Here is a 12843-nt window from a genome sequence, read left to right on the forward strand (position 1 = left end):
TACAGCTTGAATTTTTATATATTTTTTTTAAATAAAAATTTTCAAGCAGATGTAGTTGCATGCTACCCCCGCAGCTCTCTAGCAGAGTCAGAAGCAATACCGGTGCACAGCACTGGAGCCGCTCTCGATGTATATATCCCGAGGAAGCCATGAGCCCTGGAAGGCATCAAGTGAAGCAGCAATGGAGCCTCCTAGCCAGGCAGCAATATGGCGGCTGGGGGCAGCAGCAGGGTGCTCGCTGCCCAGACCCTGAGCCACACGTTGAGCAAAGCCACACAGCAGTGTGGTGCCTCCAGCCAGCAGCAGTGGGGGGTTACCAGGTTGGGCTCCACTGAGGTGCAGGGAGCGGGCCGCCATCTCTAGTAGCCCCGGGCCTGGGACTCCAAGGACCTTAGGGGTGAAGAGGGCCTCAGCACAGCGGGAGTACTCATCTTGAAGGAGGGGCCCCATGGGCTCAGAGTGGGCACCGGGTGGGTGGCAACAGCAGCGTGTCTCCTTCAGGTGCTGGAGTGTCTCTGCTGGCAGTTGCAGTCCGCGGGCTGCCAGCATCTGGCCCAGGTAGAATGTGAGATCATTCCCGGCCAAGTCCAGTCGGAAGGAGGCATGGGGCAGCACGTAGCCGTCCTGTACTGCCACTGCATAAGATGTGCCGGCACCAGAGCCCAGCACCACACCAGTGGTACAGCCATAGGAATAGGCAACAAGCACAGAGCGGGGCATCACAAGCATGGCTGGCACACCAAAGCCCTCGAAGAGGAGCTCGGCCACCTTCTCACGGTTGACAATAGGGGACAGCGGGGCATCGGTGGCCAGCACAGCCAGCTCCTCAGGGCACACAGCCAAATCGTGGTAGAATATGCGATGCCACAGCTCTTCCAACCCGTCCCAGTCAGTGACCACACCGTGAGTGAGAATGGAGCCATCCTTGACCTGGCTGGGCACCACTGATCGTGGCCTCTCATCCCCGGCCAGCCCGCTCTTGGTGTGGCCCATCCCTGTGTCAATGACAACAGCACAAAGATCCTTGTACCTTGCTGCTAAACCAGACATTATCACACGTCTGGGGCTGGCTCACTGCAGGGTGGACTGTGAGTTGCCAGAGTGCCTGCCTGCATCACAGCTGGAGGGAGGTGACATCACTAATGGCAGAGAATAGAGAAGGGCAAGAAGGAAGACACTGATAATTACAGGCCTTTCAATCAGTGCCTGGTAAAATTATGGAGAAAATTATGATGGGAGCTACTGAAAAACACCTGAAGGAAAATGTGGTCATTGGTCGTAGTCAGCATGGGTTCGTGAGGGGGAAAGTCCTGTTTAAGTAACTTAATTTCCTTTTATGACAAGGTCACCCAACTAATTGACCAAGGGAATTCAGTTGATGTTATCTTTTAGAATTCAGTAAAGCTTTCAATACTGTTTCTCAATATCCTTCTAGACAAAATGTCCAGTATATGGCCAGACAAAAACATAATGCAGTGAGTGAACAATTGTTTGATGGGTCAAGCCAAGCATTATAGTAAATAGGATAACGTCAGGTTGGCAGCTAGTCACTAACAGGGAACCCCAGGGTTCCATTCTCTTTGGTGCTTTCTTGAACTGGATGTAGGACTAGAAGGTGTTTTGAGCAAGTATGCTGATGATACTAATCTGGGAGGAATTGCTGACTCTGTCAAGGGTGGAGAGGCCTTGCAGAGAGATCCAGACACATAAGAAAGCTAGACAGTCTCCAACCGCGTGAAGTTTAACAACAAAAAATGCTGGATTTTGCACCTTGGGAGGGGCAACCCTGGCTGTACATACAGACTGGGAAATGAGATGACTGCTGTGGAGCAGCCCTACTGAAGGAGATTTAGGGGTCTTCATCAATAGCAAACTGAACGTGAGTCAACAGTGTGCCTAGGCAGCAAGCAAGGCAAACTGTACCCTAGAGTGCATCAGGTCTAGCACTGTGAGCCAGACAAGGAAGGAACTGTCCTGCTCTATGCTGCACTGATGCAGCCTCATCTTGAGTACTGTCTGCAGTTTTTGGCAGCACAATACAAAAATGACATAAAACTATCAAGAGAGTGCAGAAAGGAAGACTGCAAAGAGGATTAAGGATCTGGAAGGGAACACACATGAGGAGCAGCTGAGATCCCTTTGTTCAGCCTTGGGAGTAGAAGACTGAAGGGATTCTTCATTATGGCCTGTGGCTTCCTTATAAGAGGAAGTGGGAAGACAGGTGCTAATTTCCTCTTTCTGATGACCAGTGGTGGAGCCTAAGGGGATGGAACGGAGCTGCAACAGTGTAAGATCACATTCTGTGCTGGGTAGCTGTGTATGCAAAATATAAATCATAGCTCGAGTCCAATAAAACTAGAAAGGCCAGAGCATCTTGTTGTCCTGTCTTTAACCGTCAATCTCAAACTCTCAATCTCAAATCTCAATCATCAAACGATGAAGAATTATACAGTAAAGGTACAGCATGGAAATACAGGCTTAAAGTCCCTGGGTGTGTAGCCCTCACTACCAGCAGCAGCAGCAGTGAGAGAGGATTTTATATGAGAATTCCAGCTATGATACATGCTAAAGTATGTACTAAACTCTACCTGATCATTGTTTAAGCATATATATCAAAGGATGGGAGTTGAGGTGAAGGTACAGACTCTTTGGTGGTGAGCAGCAACAGAATGGGAGGCAATGGGCACTAACTGGAACAGAGGAAGTTGCATACTAACACAAGGAGTAACTTCTTTACTGTTTGGAACAGGCTGCCTAGAGATGTTGTGGAGCCTCCTCAGGAGATATTCAAGACCCACCTGAATGCCTGCTTGTCTGACTGCCACAGGGAACCTGCTTTAGCAGAGGTGTTGGACTCAATGATTTCTTTTTTTTTTTCTCCATTTCTCTCAGGTACAACTGTGAACATTTTCAGACTGATTTCAAGTCCTCCTACAGTACTATTAGACTTTATGAAAGTTTTAGCTGAATCGGTACAGCTGTATTCAGAGTTAAATCTTCACTGTTATGGGAAAACAAGTAGCAGAAAATAAAGAACGTGAGACTGAACCTCTCCTACCACTCCTCACAGTCTACACCTGTTAAAATTATGATAGCACCTACTTTTGTGGAGCTGATAGCCATCAAGACCTCTGCCTGCTTAGCCTCGCGAAGAGCTACAATAGACATGTGTGACATAAAGATTTTGCTTGACTACTGGTGAAGTGAATACTGTTGAACAAAAATAACTGTTTTCTTTAGATTCCAGCATTAAGCAGTTTATCTCCGTTCACTATTGCTGAGCTTGTATAAAATGTAATTTTTTCATGCTTAGTCTCCCTTCATGCCTGAAACACCTTTGGAAAGAAAGGAATTCATGGTCTCATAAAAGCTGTAGTTGGAATAACTGTCAGAAGTCAAATCATAAATCACTGTTAGCAGGAAGGCATACTTGATGCAAATGAATTACATGGGCAGAGGGCTGAAATAAGCCAATTGAAGGTATTAACAGAAGCCTCCATAAATAGAAGTTGTTGGAAATAAACACTGACAAAATAAAACTTAAATAGATTATTAAGAAATGAAATACATAATTCTGATGAATTATACATGATTTTTTTTCTCTTCCTTACTTACCTCCTTTCCCCACCATCAAGCACCTCAGTAAGCCCTACATTGTGTGGTGGACATGCCTTAAATTCCCAGCAGGCCTCTTTACAGAAGGACAAAGGAGTTGCACCACTGAATGTTGTGTCCCTGTGTTTTTGGTGTCTATTTTAGTAGTGGAACTAGGTTTGTACCCTTGACCTTCCCTTCAGTGTCTCAGATGAGCTGTGTGTCCATAAAGGACATCATTAGTTGGTATGGAGCTGTGTTAGCAAGAAACAGGAAAAAACAAGTTTCAGGATTTGTCTGCTCCTTTTAAGTGGTGGTTTTCAGTTTTTTATTGGGCTTCTAAAAAACTATCTGGCTTTCTGTCATGGTTTTATGATGTTTGGTTATCAGTATTCCACATCATAACATCATGTAGTGCACTGGGAATTGAAGAGTTAATGCTCCAAGTCTGGATACCTGTCCCAGAAGAGAAGAACTACTGCATGCCCCAGAGGACTGCTTGCTGTTCTGTTATCATTTCTGCTCAGGGGGAAAAGATGAAACACCTTCGTAGGTCACCTGATGGCTCTTTTGGCCATCTGGCTTGTCTCTGTTGCGGGCGCCATCTCGTCCGTCACAGCATTAGAGTAAGGTCTTTGGTTTTCAGACACTCTCTCATGATGTTTGATTTATTAGCTTCAATTCTGATTATACTGTATTATATTGTATTATAGTGTGTTATCTTAAATTTGAATATGTTGTTTAGTAAATTTGTTTGTTTCTCCTCAGATCATTGCCGCTGGTCTGTCTTTAGGCCCATCTCTCTACACTTTTCCCATTTTTTTTTCCCCTTTCTTCTCTTTCCTGGGTGTGGATCTATGGGTCCCTCCACTCTGCTAGTCATGGAACCAGGCCAAACCAGCCTGTAAACAGTTGACATTCTTGTTGGAGAATGCCTTGACACTTTCCTAGCCCCTTTTTATAAAACTCCTAATGCAGATCAACATTCTTTTTTATTTTAAAAATTAGCCACATTAAAAAGTACCTATTTATTTAACCAAATGTTATCAACTAATGTTACAGCATCGTGGTATAAAACAGCACTGAAACTCATTCTTTATTTGTGTAGAAATCTTTGTGTAGAAAGCTTTGTGTAGAAAAGGCTGCTAGTGCTTTAGCAGAAAAACAGGAGCAGGAAGATCAGTAGAGGATGACTCTTGTGAAGGAAGTTCAGGAAGGAAAGCAAAAGAAAAGTAACAAGTGAGTCAAGTGAGACTGAGAGGGACAAGAATCTCTTCTTAGCATCAGTGCCCTCTTCTAATCATCAGCACTCCTCAAAACCTTCGTACGTTTCATGTCTCAAAACAATCTTCAAATAGGTAGCCAAAATACATATACCCTAAATAAAAACATTCATTTTCAAGATGTATCAAAAATGAGCCTCCTCTCACACCATTAGGCTGAGCAGCACGGGCACCAATCTGTGCTGACCCCCTTCAGAGCAGGGTTGTATCTACCCCTCTGCCACACTGAGGTCACAGAACCCTGGTGAGTAATACCTGGCACTTGCAAGAACAATTTTCCCTCCCTTGCTGCAAAGACACTTTGCAAAATGTCCGTCAGTGAGCTTGGGAAGCATCGCCATTTTCATTTTGCAGCTGGAGGAACAGATGCAGAAATGACGTCTGAGAAGTTGGTGGCAGGGCTCAGAAGCTAGTTCAGTGAAGCCTAGGTCTCAGGACTTTGAGCTAAGCAATACTTTGTTCTGAAGATGTCTCAGTATTCACATTTGCTTTTTTGTATAACAGGTATTTAATTTCAACTACATGAGAAGAGAAACAGTATAGAACGTGAGCAAGTCACTTATATAAATAAGGCTGATTTCTTCAAGAAAATAGAAGGCATTTATTGCTGAGAGAAATAGAATACTGAGTAAGCTGGGAGCGTGAATACTATTAATTCTGACTTCTGCAAACAGATCTTGTTAGATTGGCAACTGACACAAGCAACCTTCTGCTGCATTTCCAGATATGGGTTTTGTCTGTTCAGGACTGTCTTCCATGCGTTCATGTTTTAAATCATATAATTTCCTGAAAATAAAAATAGCTTTGTTAAACTTAGACATTCAACAAACTATGTCAGATTGCTCAAGGCAGGAGAAGTATTTCTTTGCATAATAAAAGTTCCTGAATACTGAACAGTTTAAGAGTTAAAACTTATATGCTGTCCTGAGATTCCTCTTGTGTTCACCAGTTTTGCTCTGGATAAAATGGATGCTGCTGCTTACTCCATTTACTTTTTTTCTCACACTGAAATTTGTAACCATAGTAAAAACCTAAGTCCTACATCCGAATTCTTCTATCAGACTGAGATGTTGAACAACTTGGAGAAGTATCAGTATTTAATGTTTTCTTTATGTGTGCACAGCTGGCCAGCAGTCCATGTCATGAACTTTGTGAACAGCCTCACTGAAGGTAATCAAGATGCTTCCATACAGTGGGATATAAAGAAACAGTCTGCTTCACTAGTGAGTAGACTGCCATTTCTAGAGAATTCCACAGACTGGGCGAAGCTGCAGGCCTGAACTGTCAAGTCCTGTGGGCAGGGGCTAGCCCAGGGACCACCTGCATGCACTTTGCAGGCAGTAGGAGGTGGAGGTGGGCAGCATGTGGGAAAGCACCCGGCAGAGGCTGGCAGCTGGGAGTAGCTCTGCACTTCCAAATGTGCCAAATTAAGGAAATGAGACAACAACCATGTGGAGGAGTTTGATATGGATGTGTCTAAGACATTATCACAATAAAATATCACATTAAGGCCCTACTTAATGTCACATTTTCAGGGGGGAAAAAAAAGAAAGATAAATCCTACAGAACTGCCCAAGGTGTAGGCATTAGCAACTTCCTATACCATCTTCCTTAGGATATTTTAGTCCTGAATCACTGACAAAGGAGTGCAAGTTATCCGACAGGCACTATATGCCTCTCAGCTAATGAGTGCATCTGGCTTTTAATGCCTTAATGGTACTAAGACATTCTTCACATCATCAAAGAATGTTGTTCTGTTTAGTCCAGACAGAAGCATGTGACAAGGAGATTCTCACTTGCTGGAATAGCGCACTGAAGAAGGGTCCCCTTCCTTTGTGCTGTCACTCAGCCGTGTCAGTAGCTTTCCTCTGCTCACTGCTGCAGTGTTGCAGTAGGTTTGTAACCGTTGGTGGTTGCTGACCTGACAGCAAAATAAGAGACAACCGGAAAAGACGTGGAGGAAGGAACAGCAGCAAAGTTTTCTGCTGCACTTTGCTACTCGCCTGAGGAGAAATTCTGAAGCTACACACACATTTTCTTCAGTATTTATTTTCTCTTGAGAAGTAGAAGCATGAAATGAGAGAAAGTCATCTTGCAGTATCAACAGCCTTGCAGTACTATCGTCTTGGGGCCATATCAAGACAGTCATCTCTAAAGAGGCTTCAGGTGTCTCTTTCCTGATAGCGCCATTGACAATGACTAAAGAAAAGAAAACAAATTACAGCAGAACCACTAGTGCAAAAGGGAATAAAGAAGAATACTCCTATTACGCTACAGCAACTAAGTGATGCCGTAATAGGAGATTGTGATTCTCCAAGCCTCATGAAACTGGTTCTCTGTTACGCATGCATGCATGCACAAAGATTTGATGTAAATCTTTGTCAACTCAGTAGATAATACAATAATCAACCAGAACTTGAATGATCAGGGTCCAGCAATCTAATTTTTGAACAGATACAGAAGGCTGTTCAAATTACATCTGCTGTTGTATATCAATGAATTCAGATGTCCTAATAACTTTTAGGGCACTTCTACATTTTGATGTCTTTATGTCACAATGAGTTTATCTGACATTCAAAAAAGAATATACAAATGGTTTTTTTCTTATTGGCTGCTGAGAATTGAGTATTTTTCTTTTCAAAACAAGTCTGAGACATTAAATAAATATCCTACATGCAGGGTGGGATAGTAAGCATTCTCAGTATGGGTTGGCAAGAAAGCAGTCCTGAATTCTGGGCCAAAGCTAGAAGTTACTTGCAAAATTTGATGATAAAGCTACATGTATAAATCTGTATTAGGGAATCCAGGGCTGCTTGAAAGAGACAGAAAGCCTTATACCCTCCAGCCGAGTTTTGTAGGTGAGTTGCTGAAGTCTGGTGCAGGATGTGTTAACTGCGTATCAGAGATCTGAAATAGTTTAGAAGAACAGTTTCTACTTGAACAAGCAGCATAGTGCAGCTGCAGCAGAGCAGTAGAACAAAATGCTTAGTGTTGGAGGACTAATGACCGCAGTACATTGGAGGTTTTGAAAGAGTAATGTAAACATGAACTAAGTGATACAGAGGCAGAATGAGTGAAAGCAAAACAAGATGAAGAAAAAAAAATCTATCAGCAAACATGCTGCAAACAGACTTTTTTTTTTTATTTTTTATTGTAGTTATGCATAGACTGAGCAGTAGCAAAGGCATTTTCCAGTGTCAGATTGGGTTGAAACAGACCATTTTGATCAACTACAACAACAAAGCAGCAGCAGATTTGCCTTTCAGTGGGAGGCAGGGGTTTGTCAGAGCGGTACCGCAGCCACCTAACCAGTCATGGAACCACCCACACTTCTCTTTGATTATTTTTAAGTTCAGCTTGCTCCTTCTTGCTCTTCGTTTTGACTGTGAGCTCTTCAAGCAGGTTCTCTTTCTCCATATATAAGAACTTCATTGTTTTATTTAAATATGCCATAATGGGAATTTTGGATGCTGACCAAGGCAAACAGTAAACAGAAAAAATCAACAGTAGCCATGTGTAATATCACAAGATTTCATTACATTTTCTGCTTGCTCCTGGTTTTTCATTGCTGTTGACCACCCTGGAAGAAGAATGAATACAAACTCATTTTTTGTTTCAGTAGTCTCAGTTTTTTGTGCTTCAGAAAATTGCATAGGTAGTGGTCATATATGAGTGAATTCCAAATGTCCAAACAGGCCAAAGGATCTAGTGTCTTGTTCTGAACATACACATGAGTAGATTCAAAATTTGAAAAGAAATTTGGCAGTTGTGAGATTTTCCAACATTAGTAGAAGCAAAGATGCTGTGTCTCCACTGTGATCTGAATGCATTTTGTGGCATATTGTAGAATCTTAGAATGACAGAATCATAGAACCAAACATAGATATAGATTGGAGGGGATCTTGAACATCACCTAGTTCCAACCCCATGCTGTGGGCAGGGCTACCACCCACCTGTTCTGGCTGCTCAGGTCCCATCCAACTTGGCCTTGAGCACCTCTGGAGATGGAGCCTCCAACGATTCTCTGGCAGCCTGTGCCAGTTGCCTCACCACCATCTGAGGAATGATTTTCCCCTGAAGTTCCCCCCTAACATCTGTTCTAAATTGTCCCCCAGCAGAAGACATGGTGTACCACACTGTTCACGCCCAGCAAACTGCTAATCCTGGTTAGTGCTGTCTCACAGGCAAGGCACAGCACAAATGACAGGCACTGTGTGTTCCCTAGGCTCATCCAGACATGGAACTGCCTGTGTGTATTCTTAGACTGAGATACTGTAGGAGTAAAAATGAATTCATTAATAATGCAAGGTGAACAGTTTGGGGAGGGAGGAATGTTATAACTGCTGGTAGAGAGGTGTTTTTTTGTGCGTGTTTGTGTTCAAGTCTTATCTGTAGAAGGCAGTATGAGGAAATTTTTAAGGAAACCCAGAAACTGTTTAATTGTTCTGTTGCCACACTATATTGTCTAGGCATAATAAAAGGAACATGAACCCCATGTCTCTAATTTGATGCCCTCAGAAAGTTCCTCATTCTCTTCTTGCCGAAGGAAGACATCTATTCTCCTTTTATATTTGCTCCAAAACTAATGCAATTTTTGGGATTTAATCCAGCTTCCATAGAGGTTAGTGGGAAATTCTTAATGGATTTCACTGGGATACAGTGATTATTTATTCACTTATTTCTTGTCAGATTAGGTCATTATAAATATATCCTTCATTCTTAAGGAAGTGGCATGGGAGAAAGTAAAAGGATTTCACTTCCATGAAATCCCTCAGTATATTTCAAATCTAAAATGAGGTAAGGAAAAAAAAAAAGGAAAAATGGCCCAAAAGAGTTAGCACATTTTTTTTAAACTCCTGCAAGTATATCCCACATACAAAGTCCAGATTGTCACCATAAATATCTCACAAATGAAGTATCTTACAGTGCCAATCCATAAACTTCCAGTAGCAACTACCCAAGATTTTTGTCAGAGAGTCCCAACCATTCCTGAACGTGGTGGAAATCTTCTGGTACAACACCGCTATGTGGAACACTGGTTGCCAGCAGCATGTCTTTGTTCTCACTCCTACTTGTCCTAAATATTAGTGAAGCTGTCCTAGCACTAGCAAAGCATTGGTAAGAAATACCTTCAAAGAAAAGCTTAACGCATTAAGCTTTTGGATGTCAGTGTTTTTTAATTGTGTTCCCACATTATATGAGTAAATTGTGCTAAAAGTTTTCCAGGAAGATTTTGGCTTAAGCTCCCATTGCTTCAGATGCCTTAGGGACAAGCCTCAGAATAGAACTGGCTATGTATAACTTGATGGTGACAAAATACTAAGCATTCGGGGAGCAGCATGTTGTTTTTAGTCCTCTGCACACTGAGGCAATCTGTTTGCTTTAAATGTTCTGCAGACCTTCTTCTTTCCAATAAAGCAATCAAAATAAAGCCAGTAGCAGCAGGCAGTGTGATATGCTGACGTTGCTCTCTGCTTTGAATTCCTAGCTCAGTGGGTAGAACAAGGCTGTGCACCAACAGCTGAGCCACCTCAAGTCGATATGGCTTTATCCCACCAGTAGGCTGCTTGTGGTTCCAACAAGATGAAGTTGTGCTCCATCTGTTCCCAAACACACATTTGGACCAATAGGACTAAAAATACAGAAACCAAAAAGGAAGCAATCACACGGTGGACATAAAACGCTAAAGTACGTACTGAGTTTCCGAAATTACATGTCCTTATATTCTCGAGGGCACAGCTCTATTTATCTCTATTTATGTATCATTGCCATTTACTGCTCAGCTGTGGATTGTTTGAGGAAAAGAGAATTTCTATGAGATAATTCAGCACACAAATCCTTGGAATGTCTTCCTAGATGTATAAATAGGCAGTACATTATATTTGGTAGCTCCCTGCTGCTGTTCTACACATTTTCACTGTAATTTTTTTTTTTTTTTTTTTTTTTTTACTGATTTATGCACACTATAATGAGTCTCTCTGTCAGGGATCTTTAAAGTGGAAAGCAATTCATCAACATTTTGCTTGACTTTTTGGAATGCTGAAAAAGTAAGTTATATGAACTACCAGGGGATAGCCTGACAAACTGTTGAACTTGTTCAGGTAGTGTATGTGATTTGCTCACGAGCAGAATCTATGCTGGTGTATTTTTTTTTATAGAAATAACTGTTCTAGAACAAATAGTTTAAATCTACTCAGGTGAATAAAAAACCTACTGCTTTTTGAGAGATTGCTGGAGTTGCTGTAAATTTCAGTGTGAGTTTAATATCTGAAGAAGCTCCAAGATCTCCCAGTTTGGAACCTGAATTACATTTAATATGCATTTAAAGCCTCAATTTTTTTTAAGTTTGCCCACCAGTGTTATCACATGGTGCCTAATTTTTTCTTTGCAATTGCTCAGAGGACACCAAACTCTATTCCAGGACATGATTATGCCCATTAGCATACTTCCAATACATTTCAGCACCAGTGTTGGCTGCTCTAGTAAAGAGGCAGACACTCTGTGGCCCGACCTCACTAGAAGGAGGCCGTTATGGGGGAAATGAAACATAGGCATTCTTAGGCTTCCTACACAGCCCCAGCTTCCTGCACTGCTCCTGCTGCCAAGCAGGTGCTGAAGGCACAGGTGCAAAATACACCCAGTGGGCGCCCACCCATACCTATGAATCTGCTCAGAAGGACATATTTGGATAACCTTTCAGGTGACATGATTTAGAGTGAATTAGAGCATGATTTAGAGCCCCTTATTCCAGAATGCTTACTTTTCTCTTTGGATATTACAGGATCATACTTTAGGTCAGATATCCCAGTGCTCTGATAAGTTAGAAAGCAATGCTGGTACAAATGACATCCAAGGGAAATTACCCATGTTTCCCCTGGTTTTGTGAGGAAAGAAAATAAATTAAGGTCAAATGTAGACTTAGGAAGGGAAAGAGAATGGTTGATTAAATATTCCTTTGTCAATTTTGTGCCATAGGGGAGAAAAGGCAGTCACTCAAGACCCAGAGGAAATATACTTTCAGAGAATATTTGAACAATCATCTTGCAGAACTTTTTGCTACCATATATTTCTTAAGGCATTAAACTGGAAAAATTGTATTCTGACTGCCTGCAGTAGCTGTGATTTCTATTATGTGAATTGGGTGATTGGATAGCCCCATTTTCACAGCTAATTCTCTCAACCACATAAATGTGAAAATCTGATATTCCTTTAAGGCAGTTTTCATTATTCTATTAGCTTTCTTTTCAGATCAAGTTTTTTTTCTCTCTCTTTTTTAATTTCCTATTCAAATAAATAAGCTTTTCTTACCTTGCTTCAAGCTGTGAATGCTGTGTAAATCTTAGTTTTTGTCATAAAAAGATAAAGTCTCAGATTTGTAAGTTCCTGTAAGTTTTTGTTGTCCTTTATTAGATTGCAGAGAAACCACACAGCAGAGAGTTGAACATCTCACCTGCCAGAAAAACTTTGTTCATTTGACTTTTTTATCAGACCATATAGAGAAAAAAACATAAGAAACTAGAATTTATTAGCTCTGGCAAACCTGGAATTTCATACTAATATTTTACTGTTAGTATATCTTAGTCACATTTCAACTTACAAGTATGCTTTTGTCCGTTTGTAGTTCTGTCACTACAAAAGACCGAGATTTCACTTCCCATTGCACACCGGGGACCAGAATTCAGAATGGATATTGTCATCCATTTGCATCTCAGGAAGACATTTTCCTGCCAAATATTATGGGCAACATCCATGTAATCTGATATCTTGGTTTAATTACACATACAGCATTGATGATTGCGTGTAGCTATAACTTTCAGTTATTAACTATGTCCATAAACATTTTGTTTTCATTCCCTCAGCACCTGTGAAGAACTTTTCACTTCTACAGAGATGTTCACTCACCATTCACTTGTACTCTGTCTCCAGAATCATTTGCTGCATCAGTGGTCTTGCTCAGTTCAGGAAA

At 41.6% G+C, this 12843-nt stretch overlaps 1 protein-coding gene across 1 annotated transcript; it reads right to left on the bottom strand.

Annotated features, from left to right (window-relative positions):
- Nucleotides 1-87: 87 nt before the first annotated feature.
- LOC125687396 (actin, acrosomal process isoform-like) lies at nucleotides 88-5931 on the bottom strand. Its single transcript, XM_048932526.1, has one exon. The coding sequence runs from the start codon at nucleotides 1048-1050 to the stop codon at nucleotides 88-90; it is 963 nt and encodes a 320-aa protein (XP_048788483.1). The 5' UTR covers nucleotides 1051-5931.
- Between the last annotated feature and the right edge of the window lie 6912 nt (nucleotides 5932-12843).

Source organism: Lagopus muta, chromosome Z (assembly GCF_023343835.1).
Source record: "Lagopus muta isolate bLagMut1 chromosome Z, bLagMut1 primary, whole genome shotgun sequence".
NCBI lineage: Eukaryota > Metazoa > Chordata > Aves > Galliformes > Phasianidae > Lagopus > Lagopus muta.

What these genes read in the sequence shown, in the direction of transcription:
- LOC125687396 (XM_048932526.1), bottom strand. Translation starts at nt 1,050, where the DNA reads ATGTCTGGTTTAGCAGCAAGGTACAAGGATCTTTGTGCTGTTGTCATT.